The sequence below is a fragment of the Gobio gobio genome, assembly GCF_949357685.1.
Source record: "Gobio gobio genome assembly, chromosome: 2".
NCBI lineage: Eukaryota > Metazoa > Chordata > Actinopteri > Cypriniformes > Gobionidae > Gobio > Gobio gobio.
In genome coordinates, this window is record NC_137098.1 from 36,955,720 (window position 1) to 36,982,508 (window position 26,789).

General features: G+C 39.2%; 1 protein-coding gene across 2 annotated transcripts in view; it reads left to right on the forward strand.

Moving 5' to 3' along the window:
* cdh11 (cadherin 11, type 2, OB-cadherin (osteoblast)) overlaps positions 1-25,943 on the forward strand; it is a 57,605-nt gene extending 31,662 nt beyond the window's left edge. Inside the window, exons 2-12 of one of the 2 annotated variants that reach the window (XM_079810915.1) lie at positions 9,152-9,630; positions 10,365-10,659; positions 11,386-11,505; positions 12,721-12,888; positions 14,436-14,623; positions 16,692-16,945; positions 17,199-17,335; positions 17,967-18,088; positions 18,993-19,110; positions 21,865-22,116; positions 23,818-25,943. In XM_079810915.1, coding sequence (XP_079667041.1) covers positions 9,379-9,630; positions 10,365-10,659; positions 11,386-11,505; positions 12,721-12,888; positions 14,436-14,623; positions 16,692-16,945; positions 17,199-17,335; positions 17,967-18,088; positions 18,993-19,110; positions 21,865-22,116; positions 23,818-24,314 — 2,403 coding nt within the window. In that variant the 5' untranslated portion in view covers positions 9,152-9,378 and the 3' untranslated portion in view covers positions 24,315-25,943. Of the gene's footprint in view, positions 1-9,151; positions 9,631-10,364; positions 10,660-11,385; positions 11,506-12,720; positions 12,889-14,435; positions 14,624-14,667; positions 16,057-16,691; positions 16,946-17,198; positions 17,336-17,966; positions 18,089-18,992; positions 19,111-21,864; positions 22,117-23,817 lie in introns of those variants that run through there. The other variant, XM_079810916.1, reaches the window with a different exon arrangement.
* Positions 25,944-26,789: the final 846 nt, after the last annotated feature.

Consider the following 26,789-nt stretch of genomic DNA (forward strand, 5'->3'; position numbering starts at 1 on the left):
CCCTCACCTCAATAACTAAGAACCCTGGGCACAACTGTTAGCATATTCATAATCCAGACCTCTCAGAGGAAGTGCGGGAGGCAGGAAAGGAGAAAAAGGCATGAACATTAGTCACCTTTTTAGAATACAAATCAGCTCTTTAGCCGTGCACTGCAGTTAGCCAGGCTGAGGGATTTTTGTTTGCGAAACACCTCCACCGATTAGTCTCTGTAATTGAACGGCAATTAAGAGTCAGGTTTCGCCCTGTGAGCACAATCGCTGACCAGGGGAAGTACTGCCTGGTAATGAGAAACCAAAAAGCTCTTTTCTCCGTGACAGCATCGGGAAAGGCTTTGATGGCAGAACTTTGAAGTGAATAGATACGCATCTCAATTCCCAGGTCCATCACGAGCACGTGTAGTGTTTAGAGGTTATGACTTCCTGTTACATTGCCACTTTTTAAAAACCTGCTATTTTCTATGCCACAAATAGAAATAGCCATTAGAGATAAAATCTTTTTATTTCTGACTTTTGTCCTCAGAATTATGGTAGAAAGTACTACGTGTTTTTTATACCTTCAACACACTTTTGTTTAGGGCGAGACCAGCTCTGTAATGTGAATGTTTGAATGTCACTCTGAGATCCTTAAAATTGCACATTGCTGGTGCTAAACACTTGACCCAGAGTGCTCTCTATGATGTAGCGGCATTCAAATTTTTGTGTCTTGAGAGTGGATTTCTGAGAGCTTGAGGAAAATACAAGGATGTAGGTGTCGAATGAGAGAGGAGCAACCTTCACGAAAGTTCAAATGTCACACTGGCTTTGAAAATACAAAGCAAGAATGAAGCTCTCACTGTCTGTGGTGAAACACACCTACTTAAAGATGACGTGTGCAATTGTTTCAATGTTTATATAATATTTTCTCCATTACCAGCTAACTATCCAGAGACAACTCTAAAGGTGCGGTCACATGAGCAAAATTTCATAGCCAAAAAACGTCCATTGTCTATTGTCAATATAGCAGTGTATGTAGCACAGCTCACACATAAGTCACTTTCAAACCAAATAGTTTTATGCCGGTCAGTGTTGAAAATTCTCCAACTTCAACCCATTTCGGAATCCATGTAGGGAAGTCTTTCGCCCCCACATTATATTGTGTGGATTGATTCCCTTTGGAATGACTGGATTTTTCCTGCATTCATTCGTCAAAAATCAATGCCATTTGTAGGTTGACCAGTGCCATAAGTCTGTGTCAGGACAATCTGTTTGTCCTGTCATTATTTTGTGGTTTTAATAATACATAGTGTTGTTTCTGGAACCTTTAAGCATGCCTGAAATCTCCATCATAAACAGTGATTCATTAGATTCAATGGAGGTGAAAAGAGCAATTATCTCTGCTTATGCAGGCTGAAGTCTGAGGTATAGCAGCATTATACAGATTGCAGCCATGCAGTGGGGTCTGCTGTGTTTCCATTAGGGTGGTAGGATGATGGGGGAAAAACAGGCTACTTACTGTAGATGCTGTTGAAATGCCTCCTTCTAAACTTCTAAAGGGCCCCAAAACAGCTCAGACTCCAGAGGGTTAATATACACCAGGGTTGCAGGCACCCAGGGCTCTTCAACACATCTTCAAAGCCAGCCACCAAACAGGCAGGCAGTGCTTGAGATATCTTTCAGGGAGCACTTGCAAACATAGATAGGGAGAATATACTCAAATGTACAGTCAAACATGGTTTTTAAAAAAAGACCAATCCCAACCGACCATCAAAACCAGTGACATTAGCGAAGGCACTGTTGGATCATTTTATATGAAACACCATGTAGTGTATACTTTTTAGCAGCAGGTAAGATACTGTATGAGTGAAGTATTGTGTAGTTATTTGTGTAGTTATGTGATTGGTGGGTGTTATATCATCTAACTTCTCTATTGATTGTTTGCAAGTTTGTCTCTGTTTGTATTTAAAGGAACCTACACACACATGTAATCTTTTAGCCCTGATGAAGGCCTGTGCGCCGAAACGGGTTGGCAAAATAAAACGTTACTCTGTCAACTCCATCTTTTGTTTATTCTGACCACTTGATGTCACAAGTGTTGCTGGTATTGTCCAAAATATGAGTGTATGAGTGATGCAGTACATATTCTGTTTACAGTAAAAATGACAGCTATGGTTAATTCGCAGTAAATAATACAGTGACAATTCTTCAGGTATTATGGGGTTGCATAATCATGCTGCATATTTCACAACTTATAACCATACATTTCATTAGGTGATGTGATGTTAATATACCAGAACGTGGTTTTACCGTAAAATGTACTGGTAACCACAACAATAATACAGTTGTTAAAATTGAAAGCCACATCTTTAATAAGAGTTTATCATAAGTTGCCTGTCCATAAAACATGGCCATTACTTGTGAATGGAGTGCACAAAGTCATTAACACAAAGACAAAACACCATTAGGGTAACACATATGAGACTACAATAACACAAACATTTACTAAGTAACAGAAAATGCCCTTATGTACATTACTGATAACAATGATGAGAAGAAACAAATATTATATAAAACATAATCATATTTGATGTCACACAGGGATTTCTGAGATTTCTGTTTACCGTTAGTCACTGTAAATTAAACAGCAATTCATAGTTGTTACTTGCAAACCACCATATAATGAACTTGTAAAATGATATAGCCTATAACTGCATATAAAGTAATTTGCAGTTAACAGGTTTTTACTGTAGCATGTCTTGTCTTTTTTATTTTTTTTTACAATTACAAACAATGTTTACAGTGTAATGTTACTGTCTTGTACTATCAACATTATATATAATTCCTGGTTTGTGTGACTTAACCCCCTATTGAGCTTGATAAAAGTGCCTGAGAGTGTCTGTCTTAAAAAAGAAAAATGCGCTAGAGGTATAGAGTCATGTAGATTTCACCGTGCTTAATTGTGAAGGGTTAGTGTTAGTGTACAAGATTAGTGTTTTAAAGAAACAGTAAAAAAAAAAAAAAACAGCACAGTATGATACAAATGCTTTGACAAGAAAGTATTTACACAATCTAACTGTCACCATGATGGGAAATTGCTACACAGCATCTTGGTCGTCTTTATTTAACTTTGCCAGCCAAATGGCAATCCTGCAAGTTGGTAATGAAAAATAAAAAAAGGAAAAAGAAATGAAAAAAGCACACCTCAAGGAAAGGAAATCTCTGGATGTTTAGCACAAAATTCACTTAAGTTTAAAATCTAATGTGTATGTATTTGTATCACGAATCATATGTTCACAGACAAAGTCAGAGACTTGTGTGAAAACATTGAGCGTGCTGAGGATCCAAGCAGAGAATAGCATTTTTATTAAATATACACAGAGATGAATCATATTTATTGCTACTCACCACGTCTATCCAGGTGTGCTTCTGCACAGTCTTACAAGATGAGTGCTACTGAGAGTTAAAGTGGGTGAAAAAGATTGAGTGAAAAATTGAGTAGATCTGACCACACCATTTTCACATTAGTGTTTACTCTCAAGCCACTTTTCATTAGATACTGCGTTTGGGGTTGGAGATCCAGAGTAGCAGAGTGTGCTCGCAGCTGAATTGCTGTAATTTACTGCTTTCGTTTAGTGATAGCTACTAAAATTCAGAAACCAACAGGGTAAGTGGCTGTTAACTGAAAACCCAGTGCAAAGAACAGAATAACTTTTTCTCAGTTCTAAGTCTTTCTCACTGAAATATAGCTACAATTCTGTTTGATTTCAAGTGTCATCCCGTAACCCTTCCTCTTTCGCTCTCCGTATCCTTTTCTTGATCCTTCTGCTGTGAGAAAATATGATAGGAAATTAGATTCTTCTCAGTCTTCTGAATTCTTGCAATAGGCCATGACAGAGCTTTTGAAATCTATTCATCCATCCATTCATCCGTTTATTTGTTTTATATCTTTATACTGGTTGGGGCAAAGGATCACTTCCAGTGCCTTTCAGATTCTGCAGTTGTTTCATTTCATCCCAAGAATCTTGCAGTGGCAACCTTGCAGAGTCCTTAACTCTGCATCATGATTGAGATCTTGGCATTTTATAGTGCACAATTCAATATTTAGTTTAAGGCATGTGTAACATATTCCACTGAATATATCCCACTAAACTATTAATTATAGGCTGTGAGGCTGAGTGATCATTTGTGGTTGCAAAACACAGAGGCATTTTCTTCCCTTGCCCTCCATTGAGCGTAACAGTACACGCTAGCAGTTTCTTAGTCTTTGTTCCAGAGTAAAACTAAAACTGCTCCTAAAATACAATATCTGCATTTTATTTCCTTCATCAAAGATGCTTGAGCTTGAATCCCTTCAGCAGAGATACACTTATGTCTGGCCGATAAGAGTGCATGATAAATATCAATTTTACAGATGGTATAGCCATTTCAGGGTTGGTGAATCACTTGCCATCTTTGAGTGACTCGACACTTGCTTTGTTATACAAATGTTTCAGAAAGGACAAGAATAACTCACTCTGAGGTTAGACCATTTACTGTAATTTCTCAATGTTTTTATAAATCATCAAGTGGTTTGGTGCTTGAGACAAAGAGCATGCACCCCTGATAAATAAGAAAATGCTGAGAACTTCTTAGAGGAATTTTGTAGGACAGTGGAGTTAGAGACAGAGCAGGAACTCCTGACATTTAACCAACTAGATAGCTACATAACATGGAAAATCAATGCCCCCAAAATATTGTATTGATTACAATTGTTTTGATACGAGTAAATTGAACACTACTTACCTTGCCAAGGCCTTTCCTTGCCTTACATACCATTAATATGACTTTTGGTAATGCATGGTTTTCAACTGGGTTACATTATGCAAACGGGTAAAACGTTAAGAATCTTATCTTCCAAAGCTAAAATGTGAATAGTTAAATTTCTAATATTTATTCCAATAATTCCATATTATGTAAAATTTCGACCTTGTATTGACCTTGTATTTAATCATCAACCATGATCGCACAAAATATGGTCAAGAATCATGTTTGCATTAAATCACAGAGAACTGATCGCTTGGACTGCCACTCTGGCAGAATTTCAAAGTGAACATCGCTAAACTCCAAAATACATGTTTCTTGGTGTTGTCAGATCATCAGCGGTTTATTTTCTAAATTGTTTAATTTTTTTTTGCAATGCAGAGATTGCCAGATTGATTATATTAAGTAAGTCATTGGGCAGAAAATGTATCCTTTTTAAGAGAAAACCCCCACTTGGTTGACTTGTTCTCTTGACACCTGGCAATCCCAAGCAGGAAAGATAGTGGAGGCGTGCTTACATTGCAAAACCATTAAATATTATCAAATGTATAGTCATACTTTTACATTTTATTTTACTTAATACATTTTAATGAATGGTGACAATGAAACATTTAGCAAAACATTAACTTTTGTTTAATGCAGATTTAAATATTTTTAAAAAAAGTTTGAGATCAAACAGTAAATGTTGGCTTTTTAAATTACATTAATATAAAGTAACTGAATTTTGTTCTTGTGAAATTTCTATTTATTATTCAACACTGATAATAAGAAATGCTTCTTGAGCACCACATCGACATATTATAATAATTTCTGAGTAACACTAGACATCACGTCACACTAAAATGTTGCAAATGTAGCTTATATTGTTGCTTAGAATTCAGTTTTGCCATCACAGGAACTAATTAAATTTTAAACTATACTAAAATAGAGAACAGTTATTTTAAATTGTAATAATATTTCACAATTTTTTTTTTTACTGTATTTTTTATCAAATAAATGCTGCCTTTGAGAGCATAACAGCCTTTTTTTCCCCTCAGAAATATATATATAAAATATTACTGCCCCACACTTCCTAGAGAGAGAGATTTTAGAGCCTGTAAAACCACTCCAACTAACAGAGCATCCTGACATTTTGGTGGCCAGTCAATAATGAAAGGAGGGGATAGAATGTCTTCTTTCTCTAGGACTGCTGCCAATTTACAGCCAAGACTGAGAAGAGCGTGAAGCAATATAATGTAATGTGTGGAGGTCTGCCTGAGTTAAGGCACTCACTTCCCAAGTTCTCTGCTGGATGCACTTTATTTGGGAAATATTTATGGGCTTTACTTCGTAGACTGGCAATTAGTTAGGTTTAGTTTTCTGCCTCACTTGTATGCCCCTCTGGTGCCTTTCACGCTCTCACAAACCCCTCCTCCGTATGTGTGTGAAGTGAAGATTTGACTTACTATGATTAGGGTAAGGATGGCGCAGCGTGCGTGTGTGTGGGTGCAGCGGGCCACCGTGGCTGTTGTTGTCAGAGCTGAAGGTTGTTAGCGGCTCAGTGAATGAGAAAATACCCGACGGGCCTCACTCCCATACCACGTCCGCCTACACCCAGACAGAGAGCGATGAACGGACTTTATGGGATTTCACCCAACACCTCAAGTGGTTAATTACGGGATGTGTAACATGACAAGTGTTTACACAGGATCAAGTTCTGCAAAGGGGTGTTATTGACAGCTGTTGGAGAACAGGCCTTGTGTTACATTGAAATGAATGCTATGATATCTAGGCCTATTTAAGTAATATTTAAGTTGATGAGTGTATATATATATATGTGTGTGTGTGTGTGTGTGTAATTTAAATATATATATATATATATATATATATATATATATACTATATATATGTATATGTACACACACTATATTGGAAAAAGTATTGGGACACCCCTCCCAATCAGTGCTCCAATCACTTCCATGGCCTCTGGTGTATAAAATCACGCACCTAGGCATGCAGTCTGCTTCTACAAACATTTGTGAAAGAATGGGTCGCTAGGAGCTCAGTGAATTCAAGCTTGGTACTGTGATAAGTTGCCACCTGTGCAATAAGTTCATTTGGGAATTTCCTCACTACTAAATTCTCCACGGTCAACTGTTAGTGGTATTATAACAAAGTGGAAGCAATTGGAAACAAGGTTGCCAGGAGAACGGTACTTGCCTGACTGCATTGTGCCAAGTGTAAAGTTTGGTGGAGGAGGGGTTATTATGGTGTGTGGTTGTTTTTCAGGGGTTGGGCTTGGCCCCTTAGTTCCAGCTCTTAAGCTTGGTACATACTCAGCAAGAACAAAGAAATTTGTTCGTTTTCTCGAGGTGGCAAGAACAAGAACAAGGTTGCCGGAACAGTTACATTTCTGACCAATCACACAATAGTTCTCGGACACCCACAAGAAAAAAGTTCTGCTCATATGATGTGTCGAGAACAACCTGCAAGAACTCCCAAACCAGGGCTGCGAGAACAAAATGATGTAATCTTGCGGAATGGCCTTTAGCCCTTTAGGCTCTGAGCTCTTAATGCTTCAGCATACCAAGACATTTTGAACAATTTCATGCTCCCAACTTTGTGGGAACAGTTTGGGGATGGCCCCTTCCTGTTCCAACATGACTGTGCACCAGTGCACAAAGCAAGGTCCATAAAGACATGGATGAGCGAGTTTGGTGTGGAGGAACTTGACTGGACTGGACAGAGTCCTGACCTCAACGCGATAGAACACCTTTGGGATGAATTAGACTTCAAGCCAGGCCCTCTTGTCCAACATCAGTACCTTACCTCACAAATGCGCTTTTGGAAGAATGTCACATAAACACTCTCCTAAACCTTGTGGAAAGCCTTCCCAGAAGAGTTAAACCTGTTATAGCTGCAAAGGGTGGGCCAACTCCATATTAAACCATATGGATTAAGAATGGGATGTCATTAAATTTCATGTTCTTGTAAAGGCAGGCATTCCAAAACTTTTAGCAATACAGTGTGCGTGTGTGTGTGTGTGTGTGTGTGTGTGTGTGTGTGTGTGTGTGTGTGTGTGTGTGTGTGTGTGTGTGTGTGTGTGTGTGTGTGTGTGTGTGTGTGTGTGTGTGTGTGTGTGTGTGTGTGTGTGTGTGTGTGTGTGTGTGTCTGTGTCTGTGTCTGTGTGTCTGTGTGTATTAGATTTTAATAGATTTTTAGTGCTTCTAAAATATGTCGATTGCACTAAAAAAAGGATGCATTTGTTTGTATTAATGTATTATTACTATTTAACATAACTATTTTCTTCTATTTTAATTTTAAATTTTAAAATGTATTCATTTCTGTCATAGCAAAGCAGAATTTTCAACAGCCATTTCTCAATGATTTGATACTCAATAAATATTTCTTATTATCAATGTTGAAAACAGTTGTTCTGTTTAATATTTTAGTGGAAACTGTGATACTTTTTCCAAGATTCTTTGATGGAAGTACAGTTCTTTATTTAAAATACAGCATTTATTTAGCAACATTATAAATGTCTTTACGGTCACTTGTGAGCAATTTAATGTGTCCTTGGTAAATAAAAGTATTCTATTGCTTTAAGAAAATCTTGAACACCCCCTCCCCCCCTTTTTTTAACAGAAAGTTCTATTTTTTATTACACTTTCAAATAAACTGCCATGACACCTGCAGTGCCTTGTGGTTTATATACTGAAATATAGAGAAAAGCTTACCGCAACAATGGTTTGCTGTTAGACCGCTGGCTGCGTAATGTCTAATTGAATAGGCACAAATGGGCTTACAACCTCTGATGCTTAATTAGTTCAGGGTACACTGTTACAAAATGAATTAATACATTTCAACACAGTCAATTTAAACTTGATTCCAGTGTGGTCTGACAAAAGTAGCTGACATGTTGTGTATACAGTGAGGTACAAAAGTCTTTTTTATGCATTGTTTTTATTACAAATTATATTTTAAGCATAACAATTTGAGCTAAAAGGTTGAAATGAAGTACTAACATGAGTTGTAGATCGGTTTTGTATTTGATTTGTCGCCCTTTTTGCTTTAATGAGAGCTGCACTTAAGCTTCATGAACTCCCCAGGAGTGTAAAACCTAATGATCTCCAGCATGATTCAAGCCAAAGAGCATCTTGTGCTTCAATAGAAGCAAGCACATCTGACATTTATAAAGGATTTCACATGATCAATGACACACATTTTCTTATTTGATTAGTGACCTAGAAATGTTTACATCTTTAATTGTTTTAATATCCTAAAATGTTCAGCTTATTCCCAGGTTTAAATTAGATTTTATTTAGACAGTTTAGATCTTTGACCCTACTTATACTCCCTCATGTGATCAATTATGTCTTATCTCTTTTTGTTTCAGAATCAGAGAAGGATAAAGGAGAAGAAAGAAAAGAGAGGCAAAGTATGACTTTGTGATGCATCGCAGCGTGGGAAGTCAAATCCAGTGAGGTCTCCTCCTTTCCCCCTAAACTCCCTAAGAGACCCCACCATCCAGAGGACACTGTTTCAAGGATTCTCTCTGGACTCTGATACCCACAGGAGGGGTGTGAACAGGAAGGCCCAGGGGAAGTGGACAGTGTGGGCAGGATGTGGGAGGGACTGAGACTGCAGGTGTTCTTCTTGTGTTTGGGGGCTGCACTATTGAGCGCTGCAGCGGCAGCGGCGTACAGGGGCTCAGGTCCACGGGAGCGCGGCCACCGCCGCCATCTCTCTTCGCACAGACACAGGGAGAGAGGCAAAGAAGGCCAGGTGCTTCACCGCTCCAAACGAGGATGGGTCTGGAACCAGTTCTTTGTCATTGAGGAGTACACAGGCCCAGATCCTGTCTTAGTAGGTCGGGTAAGTAGAAACAAGCACCTTCTACATCCATTTCTTGTTGTCCTGACCCTCGTTCTCCATCTCCCTCCTTCTCTTTTTTCTCTTAAGGTTATGCAGTGAATGAAAGTCATTGGGGTTTTCATTACAGACAGAGTCCTTGCAATATCCTCCATTTGTTCCACAAAAGCAATCAGTGGCCCACTTGATTAAAGGTTATAAATTGGATTTCCTTTTTAATAACGGTGCAGTCCCCTATGGTTCTTGCATAGGGGAAATGGACGATTTATGGGCCTGCTGGATAGTTACATGGCGAACCTGCAGCACGTTGGCCTTTAAATTCCCACCTGAACCCAACAGGAGGTTTAGACTTATTGAGTGGGGATATTCTGTGTCAGGAGTTTAATTTCATTTTAACCAGTATAATCAACATCCCTTGTTCACATCAGCTCTATATGATAATGTATGAGTGCAACTAATAAACATTCATAAATCGCATACACAAGGGTCGTTCTCATTTATGAAACAATGACATTCGCTCAAGAGTAATGTAGACTTGCACTTAGGAGAGGGATGTTTACCTATGAACTTTGCTGTCAATGCAGCGGTCATCAGGTAGATGTTACTGTAAGATATGATCCTATCATAGGTCGTTGAAGACCAGCCAAAAAGCTTTTTACTTGGAGTCAGCATTCCTATTTGACCTGCTCGTTGTTGTTGAAAACCTCTCACACAAACCTCTCTTTCTCTCCCTCCAGCTTCATTCGGATGTAGATTCAGGAGATGGAAACATTAAATACATCCTTTCAGGGGAGGGGGCAGGCACTATTTTTGTTATTGATGACAAAACTGGCAACATTCATGCCACAAAGACTCTGGACAGAGAAGAACAGGCCCAGTACACACTGACCGCCCAGGCTGTAGATCGAGACACCAACAAACCCCTAGAGCCTCCCTCAGAGTTCATTGTCAAGGTGCAGGACATCAACGACAATCCTCCGGAGTTTCTACACGGCCCTTACTATGCTCGAGTGGCTGAGATGTCCAATGTTGGTGAGTGCGAGCCTCTGGAAAAGCATATTTGTCAGCTTCTTCTCTTTCTCTATGAGCCCACGCCTGACAGCTTGTTCCTCATGCATTATTCAAAAGAGCTGAAATCTGACTCTCAGAAAGTGAGTCGGTAGTCTTGTTGCAACTGTTGTTTTGCGACTGCTGACTTGTCTGTGTGTGTGTGTGTGTGTGTGTGTGTGTGTGTGTGTGTGTGCCTGCATTTGTTTGTGTGCATGTGTTTGTATTTACTGCATTTTCGCTGTGCAATACATCATCAGTAATGCTCCCCTGTCACTGGGTAACGATCTGTTACCCCGATACCCCCTATTCACAGCTCACATAATACTACTGGGAACCTCGAAAGGCTAGTTTTGTCCAGGTCAATTCCTTATTCTTTTAGACAAGTTGGTAAACATGCTGGGTAAATTAATTTTAGTGTGTAAACAGAATCGGATTTCATGTAAATTAGTCGACTGATGCAAAACTTTGCATGCACAAACCCGAGGCAATAGGTTGTATCGTCTAGCTTTAGACTCTGAAATACTTTTGCTGCCTTTAAAAAATGTTAATGTCAAGCTCAACTTTACAACCTGAGAAATAGCCAAGTTGCAGAATCTCTGTTATCTTCGCTGCCTCAATATGAGGGAAATCTCAGACTGCGAAATCTGGGCAACATCCAAACGTGTTGGATCCCTATCATGGCTGATGGTTGATGTCCTTCCTTTTCAGGTACTTCAGTGATAAAGGTCACAGCTACGGACGCAGATGACCCCACGTACGGCAACAGCGCCAGGCTGGTCTACAGCATCCTGCAGGGCCAGCCTTATTTTTCTGTGGAGCCGCAGTCAGGTACTGTCGTCAATAATGATATTTTCACTGGTTCAGTGTTAGTTCTGTGGAGCCAGCCATGCATTAAAAAATGCATCATGTGCAATTTCAAGTCATGTTTGGCTTCAATTCAATTACCAGGGTATGAGGATTGGGAATGAAGAGGGTAGTCCTTTCACGCTTCGCGAGAGCACCTTAGCTTTCTCTGAGCTAAATTAACCCGTGGTCACATTATTCCTACAATGTCCCAGTGGCAGTGGAAACCCCTACAGCAGTCAGAGGAGATGGAGCAGATTCTGCTAATAAACCAAAGCTGGATGTTTTTCTTGATTCTGTTCAGTGTGGCTCATCTGTGTGGTACTAACAACTATTCCACATATATTCCCTTTACATACACTATGGGGGGAGTTATTTGTTACATGCTTTATGAACCTCAGGAATGAGCAAAATAGCCACATATGTTTCCTTCTGAAAACTTTTCAGTTGAAATACTATACTGAGGTGTAAGACCAAGGTCAGTTGCCCTACTGAATAAAAGCTGACTGTGTATGAAGTTAAGATGTTAGGGGAAGATGGCCCCCTTAAGAACAATATGCATTTATTGCTAATTGTAATATATTTACTGATGAAACTAGCATAATACTGATTGACTTATATTGATGATGATCGCGTGTTAAGGAAAGTACATTTGCTAATTCACTAGAACATATGTAAAATGTATTTGATATGATTTTTATAATTTTTGTTATAATAAGGTGTCACTAATGTGAAATCAGTTATTCTATGCAAATGTATGTATTTTGAGAGATAAGTTGAATAATTCAGTCAAATCAAATCAGAGAAAACAATCATGCATCTGAATTTAACTTTTGGTTTGAAAAGATTATCAAATAGCAATAATCTATAGATTTAGACTCAATGATTCCACTCAATTAGCCTATTGGTTATAATGAATATTGTAAAGTTTAAAATGTAATTCATTGATTTCTAAGGGGCCATCTACCTTCAAGGGTTTTCACTTAATAATAACAATAATTACTACTGCAAAAAAAAAAAAACTGTTTAGATGGAATAAATGTCACAAATGTTAATGAAAAGTCAAGTCAATGGATAAGAGCATAAGCGTTAAGGAAATTAGATGAGAGAGTTTTTGACACTGGTGAACCAAGAGCACAAATGAATGTTTGGGAGGACATGTTACGCCATCTTAATCTACACGTTTACGTGTGTCTATAGGAATCATCCGAACAGCTCTTCCCAACATGGACAGAGAGGCCAGGCAGGAATACGATGTCGTCATCCAGGCCAAGGACATGGGTGGACACATGGGTGGTCTGTCAGGAACCACTCAGGTTAAAATCACCCTGACTGATGTCAATGACAACCCTCCGAAGTTCGCTCAGGGTGAGAAAATGTATTCTTCCAGCTGTGAATGTTCTCTCTTTCTCTGCTTTTCTCTCTTTCCCTATCTCTATCTCTCCTCCATCCATCATTTTTGTCCCCCTCTATCCTTGTCAGGTTTTATTATAGTCACTGTGGCCATGCCTTGCTCTTTGGCTGGCTACACACAACATTACTCTGACCTCTGCTATGCATGCACCCAGGGAGGAGAGTTTGCTTTAAGCCAGTGTACAGCTCTTTCTTCTCCACACTTCAATCCTCAAACCACATATTAACATTGACAAGCCCTTAGGGACCAAGTCAGAATTTGCTAATATGAGCTACAGATGTTAACATGAAAATATCACAACTTAATTATTCAAATGTTCTTTAAACGTTCAGCACGAGCACGATGACATCAAGTCTCTCGAGCGTGAAAGGCTGGATGAAATATTTACCGTGTTTGCGCACACCGAAGAGAGTGGGAACGGGCTTGTGTGAGCTTGCGTTCATGCATTGCCAATGTGACATTAAACTGCACACTAAGCACATAGATTTTATCTGTCTTTTTGTTCCAGAAATCGGCCCAATAAATCTCCTTCTAGCTTTCGCTTTTTTGTGCGCTCTGAGCCTCGGGCTCTGTAGCAAAGGGCCTTCAAGCTTTTCCCTGACTTAAGCAGAATGCAGCATGGTCCCAGTGCTCCATCCCCTACATAAGCCCTGTTTTTGGTGCTGGTAGAAACCGTTATTCATGGACCAAAATAAACTGTACATTGCAAGGTTATTGCCCACAATGAGTAGCTTAGGCCAGCAGATCCTTAAATCTACCTCACAGATAGTTTTGAGCCAACTGCAAAATGGAACATTTCAGGAGCAAGATAGATTTTTAATGTAGACAGCAGTTTGGCTCAGAGCGAAGGTGAGAATCTGAGCTTCAGATATGTAATGTGGTTCTGGCCGCTCCGAAAATGCTGCTTGAGAAGTCGGCTGTCTCTTTTAGGCTCGATATTGATTCCCGGAGTTGTTTGCCCTATCCGAAACAGACTTTGACACATGACTCGCTACAAACTTAGCTCCCGAAAAATGTGTAGATGAAAATGCTTCATTTCTTTTTTGATCTGTCGAGGGGCGGATTAAAAAAGCAGACCTTTCCGCATGCCCTGGCCTTTCTTCACGAGGACTTCCTCCCCATGTAGGAGTTATTTTTGTAAATGTATCTGAAGCCTTTGGCTCTCAGCAGACAGGGAGTGGAGCCATATGGTCCTTCTGCAAGCTCCAGCCTCAGGCAGGTGTCTGTTATAGTCTTCATACACCCACTCACATACACGTACAGGCTCACTCGAGCACACAAATATAAATTTCACACATGCACTTGTGTTCTCACCAGCTAAGAGCTCACAGGTGCCAGGCAGCTAGCTGAAGGTAGCACTGGTATCATGCAGCGAACTGACTCTCCATTCCCTGGGTGGGCAGTGTGATCATGATTTTTCTTGCCTGTGATATTAAAAACCATATTAGCTTCTACCCCTCCTTTCCTGAGAGCTCCCGGGACTCATTCTCCTCCTTTATAGGTGTTTACGCCATGGCGGTCTCAGAGGACAAGGTTCCCGGGGAAGAGGTGGGCCGACTGAAGGCCAGAGATCCTGATCTAGCGGAGAACGGACTGGTGGATTATCGCATCTTGGAGGGAGATGGCATGAACCTCTTCGAGATCACCAAGGACTCGGAGACCCAGGAGGCAGTTGTCAAACTAAAAAAGGTGAAGTGTGTGAGAGTGCAAAAGCGAATGCCAAAGAAGTAACTGTGAATGCGACCTCTCGTTCCATAATTGTTCTTGTGAATGGAAGCAAGTGTGCATGTGAGAAAGGGAGGGGTGTTCTTTTCAGATAACATTACTGTGAATTTCTGTCCATCCCTTAGTCTGTCAAGTTCTCTTCTTGAGGAATCATTTGCATTTAGCTTATTTGCTTATCCATTTGTGTTCCTATTTGCATGGATGCATGCAAGGCTGTGTGTTCATGTGTCGGACTACTGGAAAGCTGGAGTGATTTTTCACCATTTTCACTCTGTAATTGCAATGACATTGCCCATCCCTTCGCTATTATATCTGAAATGAGCATTGACTTTCATGGCTGCTTCTCTCTGTCTGTGTGAGGGGAACTCATCTGGGCCTTGCTGCCCGGGTTATTCCTCCCCTGCTCTGAGGCCCTGGATTATGCAGACAATTACACAGCCACTCGGGTTAGGCTGCCGCCTGTCCGTACCCCCACCTCCTGTGGACGAAGCAAATTCTCACATTGCCTCGAGGAGCCTGCTCACCAACAACCAGCTTTAGCCTGAGAGCCAAAGAGACCCAGTCTGCAGCCTTACCACTGCCACCTGCTGGTGATCTTTTACCCTTCACCCCGCAGCTTGATATATCTAATGATCATCCACACAATGATCATTAGAAAGGGAAGCATATAGGAAGCGTGTTATCTGGTGAAGCATCAGCATATTGTGGATGTTGTTTTGTGTAAAGGCGGTTTGAATGTTGAACAATTGGGGTATAGTGTCAGCCTCACTTGTTGTTGTTGTTGTTTTTTTTCTACATCGTTGTCGTTGCCACAGCAGTGCATTTTCAGATTGCAGAGAAGGGTATAAGGAGGGGATGAATCAGGCATAAGGGTGAGAGAACAGAAAATACAGCATGCCAACAATAATCAGCTTGATGCAATGCTGCTTCACTCAATAACACAATGCCTCGCTGATACACCTCTTGGGAAATCATCACCTTTTGCTCTTCAAAGCATGTTGAAAATTAAAGTCGAAATTACTGACGGAATTGCCAGGGTTTTAATCAAGTATTCTGTTTCAACTGCGGGCAGGCGACGCTGGCTGAATATTAAGAGGAGACGTAGCATTATTGTGAATATTATCTGCTTCTGATTAGGTTCAGTCGGGAGTTATTAGGTGCCAAATAAAGGACTGTAGTAGGGGGAAAGAGAGAGAAGGGGGACTGCTGTTGTCAGGATAAACAGATAATAGATTCCAACCTGTTGGAGGAAAGAACTGGGTCATACTTGTTTCCAGCGTTGGCAGCTCCATTAAAGAGATCCAAAGAAAAGAAAGAAAAAAGGGAGAGAAGAGAATGAGGAAGCAAGAAAAACAACTTTTACCCAATCAACAAACAGCTAGCTGGCATGTGAACGTGTGAGTGTGTGTTTGAGTTGATATGTACCCTTTATGTGTAATTCTCACTTGGTAATTTGTGGCCGAGAGGTGTGACTGGTGAGACAGGCTAATCAGAACACAGGCAGGCGTGTAAAAACTGGCGATGCAGGAGGACACGAGCAGACCAAATGACTGTTAAATATTGTTTCATTTGCTAACATCTACATGACATGAGAATTCTGCCAGTGGACAATTTTGAAAAAGTGCAATCTGTAACTGAAATATGTTTGCAAGAGCCTTGATATTTGTATGCTTTCTCATATGAGCTTCTTTGTACATTCCGTCTTCTTCCCAAATGTATAACAACAGTGCCCTCTAGTCTGTTTCTTTTAAAGTTTGCCCCTTTTTATATCTGGTTCGATATATTACAGTGTTTCTTTGTTTTATAATTATTTTCTGTTGATTTATTGGTAATCTATTAATGGTTGTTTATTTGCTCAGACTTATTTATCTAGTAATTCACCTTTGGTTCGCCGTGTAGTCCAGAATCAATTGACACAAAGGTCATTTTTCATCTTTAAACATGTACAGTGATTCCTGAAATATATTTTTTTCTTCTATTGACAGCCTCCATCAAATTGAATAACCAAATTGTGTCCTGACCTTGTTTTCAGCCTGTGGACTTTGAGACAAAGCGATCATACACACTGAAGGTAGAAGCTTCCAACCCTCATGTGGACCCCCGTTTCATCGCCTGGGGTCCATACAAAGATACTACCATTGTGAAAATATCAGTAGAAGATGCAGACGAGCCCCCGACCTTCATGGCTCCTGGCTACAACTTTGAGGTGGAGGAGAACGCCCCAGCAGGCACTCAGGTCGGCCGTGTACATGCCAAAGACACCGACATCATGAACAACCCCATCAGGTAGCACCTGCTTCCTGTAAAAATAATCATATTACTTTTGTTTTGCCTGTTTTTTGTCAGTACAGAAGTATGATCAGTGCTTTGTATATATATATATATATATATATATATATATATATATATATATATATATATATATATATATATATATATATATATATATATATATATATAAGAGAGAGAGAGAGAGAGGGAGAGAGAAACCCCCCCAAAAGAAAGTTTTCACATTTTATTTTTTTCTCTTTCATCCCAGATATATGATCCCACGCTACACAGACTTGGAAGAGTTTTTCACCATTAATCCCGAGGACGGCATTATTAAGACCACAAGGCCCTTAGATCGGGAAGCACAGACTTGGCACAATATCTCTGTCAGTGCTACAGAGATTGGTAGGTCACTCATCTCTTTTCCGGGCTTTTAAATAACAGAGTAGCCTTGCATGTTTCTCATTTTTTCCCTAACCAAGCACTCCAGCTCTCCCTCCACCCTGCTCTTATGTGGTTGTAGTGTCGCCAGGCCTCCTGCATGATTTCAGAAGAGACAGCCACAGATTACCTCTTCAAACTTCAAATGATACCCTCAGTTCAGTGAGCAGAGTGTAATTGGCCATAAATGTTATATATTTATTTTTGTGTGTATGTGATTTCCTTGAGGTGCAGTAAGTGTTTGTTTCTGGTTGAATTCAAGGTTTCTGCCTGATATATTTTCCCTTTCATTCTACTGTCTTTGATTTCAACCATCAAAAAAAAAAAAACCCGTCTAAACATAGAAAATATAGAAAACTATATAGAAAATTTTATTTGGTGACATGGAAGACTCTTGTGTCTGAAAGCATAATATCAAGGCATTCACTAAACCTGATCATTTCAGATAGGAGCTGTGAGTGAAGCACACTTCAGTCTTTTTCATTCTTCTCTCTCACATCCTTCCACAAAGGGCTAACTTAAAATTATACAGCACACAGAATATTGATATATTTTAAATCATTTGTCTTTTTGTTTTATTCTGTCGATGTTCTAGGTGGCCATCACCAAGATGCAAAAGTACGAGTCAATATCAAAGTCAAGGATGTGAATGACAATGCTCCAGAATTTGCCACTCAAAACGAAGTGCTTGTCTGTGAGAATGTCAGCCCTGGAAAGGTAAATAAACTAACTGTTATATTTGTAGGGCTAATTAAATTATTAACAACTGATTCAATCATCAGAAACGTTTTACAGTAAGGTTCATTAATATTAGTTAATGCATTAGGAATCTTTTTTATTAATATAGTATTGTAAGTTCTTTAGTTAGATATTGCATTAACATATCCACTACCATTCAGAGGGGGGTCAGTAAGTTTTTTTTAAAGATATTAATAATTTTATTTAGCAAGGAAACAATTGATAAAAAGTGACAGTAAAGACACCAAATCAGCATATTAGGATCGTTTCTGAAGTGTCATGTGACAATGAAGACTAGTAATGGCTGCTGAAAATACATTTGAAATTATATTAAAATAGAAAACAGTTATTTTAAATTGCAATAATATTTCACAATATTACTGTTTTTTACTGTATTTTGATTGAATAAATGCAGTTTTGGTGAGCATAAGTGAGCATTAAATTCAAAAGAATTTAAAAATCTTTCCGACCCCAAAACTTCTGTAGTGTAGTGTATAATCTTATTGTAAAGTGTTACCAGATAATATTTTAGACTAGACTGTACGTTTTGGCTTAGATACTGTTGCTTAATGTAATTTATTGTACCTGGACATATTTAAATAGGTACAGGAAACTGTTAATGAGTTATAAGCTAATTCCTAAAAGAGGTCACAACTTCCATCAGAACTTTTAAATGAACACAAAAAAAAAGATTATAGCGATGTCGAAATTTAATCAAAGTTCACTTTTCCTTTGTCGGGCAGTTGAAAGTTTGAGTGAGTGACAGAGAAAAAGAGAGAGAGCGAATTAAAGAGAGATAAAAGAGGCATACATTTATTTAAAGGCATGCCCTGGTGATTTTAACCAATTCAACATGACCTGATTTGAACTCTCTGCTCCACAGCTCATTGAGACAGTTAGTGCTACGGATAAGGACGAAATGGCCCACCGCCAGCACTTCCACTTCAGCCTGGCCCCTGAGGTCGCTAACAACCACAGTTTCTCCATCAAGGACAACAGAGGTGAGTGACACACAAAACACCCCACAATAGAATAATTTCCACTGAAGAACTGCTTCTTTTAAGCCAAGTACACTGCCTCAGGAAATACGCCAATTGAAACACAAAATAGTCTCTTTCCAAACCAAATGAGTTTATCCATGTGTAGGAGTGAGTGTGTGCAGTGTTGCCCAACCAACCTCATGTTGATAATTAGGTCATGATGAGGTGGGCAATCTCAAGTCAACTTCCTCTCTTATTAATTATGGAGGCGCCACTCTCGTTTGAGCTTCTCCATCTGTGGATTGGAAACATGGGTGAGGCCCAGCTGGTAGGCAGCCGCGTTTCTATCTGTTTCTCAGGCATCCTGCTTGGTGCACCAAGAAAACCATCATCACCATACTTTAGTCTAATAGTCTTTGCCCAAACAGGTAGATACCATACCTTCTGTAATGTGAGACTCAATTGCTGGGAAATGACAAGCCTCAAGTATAAGCTCACTGACGAGGCTCTCTGAGGAGCGCCTTCGTGACTGGGTGGTGCTCATGTTTAAGGGGAATTTGCTGCTTTTATATGAACTCATTATGTTGTGGCTCTAGGTAGATTACAAGCTGAATTATGTATGTTTCAGAGAAACTGTAAATCGTGTTTTCTTTGCTTACAAGGACATTTGGTGTTATTTCAAAACGATCGCTATGACTGCTATGATATGATAATGAATTGTAGCCCATATGCTAAAAAAAACCTAAACTGTTTCCCACCTCTAGAGCTGTTGAGTTTGTAGTTGTATAATCTGTAAGAGAATTAGCATTTTCGAGTCATGGTTCAGAAATTTCAGAATTACTTCAGATGTTCCCGTCTTGTTTACATAAATTAAACTCATACCTCAAATGGTGGAACCTGCTATTTTTTTCATAGTTAAATAAGGACTACAAATATCTGTTTATGTGCTTAACGAATCAGACAACTGTATCCCCATGTCATTTATTTAATCATGTTTAACCACAGACTTTATTTTACTCAAAAATCAAAACCTTATTCTAAACACCCCCATAGAGACCCCATGGTGAAATAGCCTTGCAGGTTGACCTACTAATTGACGTCATGATTAAACCTCTCTGTTCCACTGGCTAATTTCTGATTGTCCTATATTTCTCTTTGACCACCAATAGATTGGAAATATCCTGAAATACAATTAAGGTGTCAGTTGCTGATGCCAGTAACTTCACATAATTGCTGCTGACTGAGTGAAACATGTGTTAATTGTATTTAAAGTATAAATGTTTACAATCACAGATCTGTTTTTCTTTTCTTAAATTAATAGCGCAAACCCATGTGAACAGTGAAGATGAGGGCATGAAAGAGAAATGACTGTCTTTCGCATTTGGTCTGCTTTAATGAGAAAGGAGATGAGCACTTTTTAGCAGGCCATTTCAAAAGCCAACAATATTAGGGAGACAGATTAGGCTACTCAGAATGACTGGCTTTATCAGGATCCAGAGCCTTTTAATGGATAGTTTTCACCAGCTTTGCCCACCCATTTATCTGAAGCTCCATTATGCTCCACTCTCTGCACAGAGGCTCTGACACAGCTCCTCTTATCAGATTGACGTAATGAAGGCCTGCTGATTATATATGTGCATGAACTCTAAATATTAAGAGTATGGAATATTATCTGCTTTTAGTTGTAATAAAAAAGTAAAATAAATAAAAAAAACATCAGATCTGGTTATAAATGTGTTCCTTTTACATGCTGCAAGGTTGTGAAACTGCCAACTGCATTTTAAAGTGGGAATTAATCAACATCCAGCAATTGCTATTTTTTTATTTATTATTATTATATTGTTGAGACCCATATAGTTTGAGGGATGTATGAACTTTCTTTGCCGGTCTATAGTCCATTACGGTATTATAATAATGGATAAAAAATGATACCCTGTTAATTTTATACTGGTCATATTTTCCCCCAAAAAATCCTGAAAAATATAAATTCTTTAATTTTTTTAGTTGGGGGAAAAAATGAAATCAGGTTTTTATGATATCAGGCTCAATATTTTAGTCACAAGTGTAAGTGGCCAGTGTATCACACGCATGCATGCTTCCTTGATATTTCTAAGTGTACAGAATTCTCCAATACATTTGGGCCAAAAACACAAAAACAAGGACCCACAGGAGCTGTCTCTGGTTCAAATGTGGCAAATTGATACTTCCCACAGCCCATGGTAATCTCACTGACAGAATATGACATAGAATTATAATGGATAGCATTAGATTGATCGAGCCTGTCCGCGGCATCGTGCTATATGAGCGTTGTAGCCATATCATTAGCGGCCTTCCCTGACAGAGCCACTGAAGGTTGAAGAAAGTGGTGCCAGAGGGAGTGAAAATGACTAAACCCCAGGCCCCTAAATGAACTCACTCCATCTACGCCTTCAGCGTGACCTTGCACTGAGTCAGGGAAATGTGCTGGCACTGATCCATCCCTCCCAGTTGCAAATAAAACCAATACCGCTCCCTCCGCTCTAACTTTGATTACACTTCCAAAAGCTGATAAATGTTCACAATATTAAACATGAATTTAATATTGGATGATTCACACCTCATTGACTCTCACCGGTAGCTGTGGGTAGTTCTCATGGCACCTAAACTCCAGGGAGGGGAAAACTTTGTAATTCTGTTCAGCACATTTATAACTCTGTTGTGAATTTACTGAAATCTTGTAACCACCTCATCAGCTGAACTAAACGTTCCATCAATGTTCCTCTGTTGCTTTCACAGACAGCACTGCTAGCGTCTTTGTGATCCGGAAGGGCTTCAGCCGAATGACCCAGGATGTGTACCACCTTCCCATTGAGATCAATGACAACGGCGTACCCCCGATGAGCAGCACCAATATTCTTATAATCCGTGTGTGCAGCTGCGACAGCAAAGGCACCATCCTCTCCTGCAATGTGGAACCTTTCATCCTGTCAGCAGGGCTGAGCACCGGAGCTCTGATTGCCATCTTGGCCTGTATTGTTATTCTACTAGGTGAGTCTAATTATATTTGTATAAGAATATGCAAGCAACCATGTGGAAATAATAGGGGTCTAGCTTGGTTGGTTTAAACATCTTATAGGGCCCAGAAGCTTGTCAATATTTGCCCTTTACCCCAAAAACGCACATACACACATACAACTACAGAAGCTTAAAGTATTTATAGAACAGATAGTTCACAGAGAACATAGTTTATTTACTTTGCTTTTGTCTAAAAATGAATCAGAGCTTTGTTCTCCAAAAGAAACGCTGTGATACTAAGTAGGTTGTAGAGAGATCACTTGCAAAATTATTAATATTTGAAATTGTCAGAGACGAAAGCTTTAGAGTAATTTTAGTGCTACATCATAAGTAGGTAAACTCATGCAGTTACTTGTTGGACAACCACAAAGTAACATGTAAGCATGCTTTTACTTATAATACTTGACTTTTATTCAAACCAAAAAAAAAATATTAATAACAATGCATGCAAATAAATATATGGGGAAAAAAGTGAATATATCAAAATAAATAAGTAATTTGAGAACATGTAAATTGCTGTGACTGGGTAAAAATGTATGAAACCATAATATGGTTTATAACACTTTTATAACATAGATTATAACACTATATTTTAAGGTGACGTAGTTACACGTTACTACATGTACTTACTATATCAGTAAATTGTGCATAATTGCAAGTAACTCTAACCCTAAACCAAACCCTAACTCTATAGTACGTACATGTGGTTTATTACTCAGTACTTATATTACTAAGTCACCTTAAAATAATGTGTAACCGATTATATTTATGTAGCTTTTATGTTTCAATAATGTTGAATGACAATAGACCGAGTCTATTTTGGGAAATGCACATAAAGTTATTAACTTTGCACATAGAAAACACTATTAAAGGGTTAGTTCACCCCAAAAATGAAAATTAACCCATGATTTACTCACCCTCAAGTCTTAGGTGTACATGACATTTTTCTTTCAGATGAATAAAGTTATATTAAAATAAAGATATATTAAAAAAGTCCTGGCTAATCCAAGCATTATAATTGCAGTGAAATGTTGCAGTGAAAAGTCAAATTGCGTACGGCTTTCCGCCGGAAGCTAGTTATTTTTTAGCCTAAAGTTTTAAATATGGATATTTTTCGTACACAGACGCGCCACTTTGCTTCGGAAGGCCTTTATTAACCCCCCGGAGCTGTGTAGAGCAGTTATATGGTGGATAGATGCACGTTTATGGATTTTAAAAAAACTAAACAACAAGTCACTGCCATTATAAAGCTTAGAAGAGCCAGGACTTTTTTAAGAACCGACTTTATTCGTCTGAAAGAAAAATGTCATATACACCTAGGATGACTTGAGGGTGAGTAAATCATGGGCTAATTTTTATTTTTGGGTGAACTAACCCTTTAAGAGGCTTTCTAAATGTATTCTAATGTGTAAAGCCTGTCAAGCCATATTGAAGAAATTAAAATTACCCTTCATCATTTCCCAAAATAAATTAGCTGTCTGAAGTTATGTGGACTTACCAAAGCAGTATTAAAACATTGCATGTTACGGGAACACTTTACCTTTGAACTGAAGCATTTCCAGCAAATACATTTAAGAAAACATTTTCTGATGTGATTACTTACTGTATATACAGAAGCATCAATAGTGAGAGATGCTGTTAGCATTGGCTTGACATTTGTCTGCATGTCTGCAGCAATCGTGGTGCTGTTTGTGGCCCTGCGGCGCCAGAAGAAGGAGCCTTTGATCGTATTTGAGGAGGAAGACATTCGGGAGAACATCATCACCTATGATGATGAGGGAGGTGGAGAGGAGGACACAGAGGCGTTTGACATCGCCACCCTACAGAACCCAGATGGTGCCAATGGCTTCCTGCCCCGTAAGGACATCAAGCCCGAGCTGCAGTATCCCATGCGCCCCGGCCTGAGGCCCATCGGCAACAGCGTGGATGTGGATGATTTCATCAAAACGCGGATTTCTGATGCGGACAATGACCCCACAGCTCCCCCGTATGACTCCATTCAGATCTACGGTTATGAAGGTAGAGGCTCTATCGCCGGCTCTCTCAGTTCCTTAGAGTCGGTGACCACAGATTCAGACCTGGACTACGATTACCTCCAGAGCTGGGGGCCGCGCTTCAAGAAACTTGCCGATCTTTACGGCACCAAAGACTCCGCTGATGATAACTCTTAACGTTCGCTCAAATACGTCCTTTTTCATCTCCCTCCACCTGGCCCTCCACCACTAACTGTGTGTTTTGTGAAGTTTACTATAAGTATTCCATGAGTTTGTCACTTTATAGTAAACTTTAGCTTGTTTGTAAGTATACGCACAGTATACTAGATGCTGGGAGCGTCATAGGTACGATCACAATGTGCTATGCGGGAGCCAGAATGGTGGAAATAAAAATTTTACAAAAACAAAACAAAAAAAAAGATCAAAAAGAGACAGACACATCTGTGGTGGGCGTGTCTCTGTGGTGTGTATGAAATGAAGAAATATGTGACAATGTTGCTTAAGAACTGAAGAACATTACGTTTCACTTTTGATGTTTGTAGGTTCCGACAGGTTTGAGGTTATGGATGTGGATCACAGAGAGACATGGATTTGTTGAAACTGTGAACGAGCTCACGAAGAAAAAAAAAAATGTTGCCTTATTAAGTAATCCGGAGCGAACGTCAGCAAATTAAGGGGCCGTTTACACGACACCATTTTCAACTAAAAACAGATTTTTTTGTTGTTGTTGTTGCGTTTTGCAGTTCATTTACACGATAACAGCATTTTGGGGGTCTGAAAAAGCAAACTTCAACAGGTTTCAAAGTGCAGGTTTTTGAAAATGATACCATTATGCGGATTATTACGTGTTCAGTCTATAGGCGCATACTTTATCTTTACAAAGTGACCTCGCCAACTGGCCTGGCATGCATAGTACATCGTTTTTAATAGTTTTCGTGGATCCGTGTAAAAGGGGATTGTTTTGACAACGTTGTGGTCTGTACACGAAAACCATAAAGGAAAAGCTTTTCCGTTTTTTAGTACATCGCTGTCGTGCAAACGTACCCTTTGACTTCTGTAACTTCTGTAGCGCCTCCATATTGTCTTTGGAGATATTGGCCAAACAGGTCCTCTTTTTCTTTTTTTTCTTTTTTTAGAAATATAAGGAAGCATATGGATTCAGCAAAAATAGACTGTGTTTTTCTGTCATCTAGAATAAAATAAAACCTTCAGCCCAGTTCCATCTATGAACAATCACAAAGAAAGACCTGTGAGCTCAAAAATCGCCTTAACTAATGGACACTTGCAACGCAGTGCATTTTTTTTGTAACTTGAAAGCTATATCCTAAAGCAAGCTAAAGTCCTTATAACGTATGTACAGTACAATGTGCAAAATATGTCTCTTGAGGATCAATCTTACACCGATCAGTTTATGTAAATCTTTCTCTCTTTTTTTTTCTATTATGATGATATCATTATGACTATCATTTATTTCTTTTTTTTTCAGTTTTCTTCATTTCTCATTTTCTTTAAAGGCTTATGTTATTCTCCTTGGTGAGAAAATAGCAGTCTGTCCTGTCGCAGTGAGAAATGGCTAATTTCTATGTCAATTTTATGGTAACTATTTGTACAATTTTAAAAGTTCTTATTTTAGTATACATACAAATATCAGTATTTCAACATGTAAGGAAAATATTACAGCATCACACTTATATTTTATGAACATTGTACTGTTGCTTTATTATGTGCTTCAATCTAAGAAGCAAAAACTTTTAAATAAATGCTCTTTTTATAAAAAATGATTGATGGCGGTAATAAATTTGTGTGAACAAAATCTATTGGCGCTAACCACTGTAGCGTTTGCCTTCATGGAAACACAAAGGTTGAATGCGAATACAGAGCCTTCGAGTTATGCATTGCATGAATTGCATTCACACCAGCAGAGACGTGCAGAGCTTTTCACCGGCGGCTCCGGTGCTTTCCAGTGGTAGGTCTCTCCATTGTCTTCCACTAGAGAGGCTCACATTCTTTCCTCTCGCAGGGTAGCCGCACACTGAAAGGTCAATGCACACTTTGTTAAAAAAAGAAAAAAGAATGAAAAGAAAAATAGCATTACATTAAACCGAACTTCAGCCCACCTGAATGAGATTGGACACCAATTTCCCTGAAGGAGCAGGAAATAAACAGAAGAGCACTGCTGCAGGCTCTTGTCGCCCATGCAGGAAGACTACACATGACGTAGCCGTGTATGAAGTGAAGTACAGAAAATAGCCTCTGATGACAAACCATACCCTGTGGATCCATAGCCCTTGGTTATCCTCCATGCTAGGTGTCCTCTTAAAAGCAGCTAAAACACATGCCCTTTAAAAATACAGGTTTTTCCATCTGTGTTATTGTCAGAAAGGATATGGCTATCTGCGATTCTGAGTAAGAAAAAAAAAGGTCACTTATGACAGCAGCTCTGCATTTTTCATGTCATGTTGCTAGACATGTTCTGTCAAAGAACTAGATTACAGAGGTGCAATAGCAGCGGGTGGCATCCACTTGTTAGATGATTAGTGATTTCAAACCAGTGCTCTACGGATATATGTCAATCACAAATTGCTAGATTTCCACCAACACGGCTGATTGTTTTGGAATGTACTGTTTCTGAAAAAATTGAAATTTGCTGTC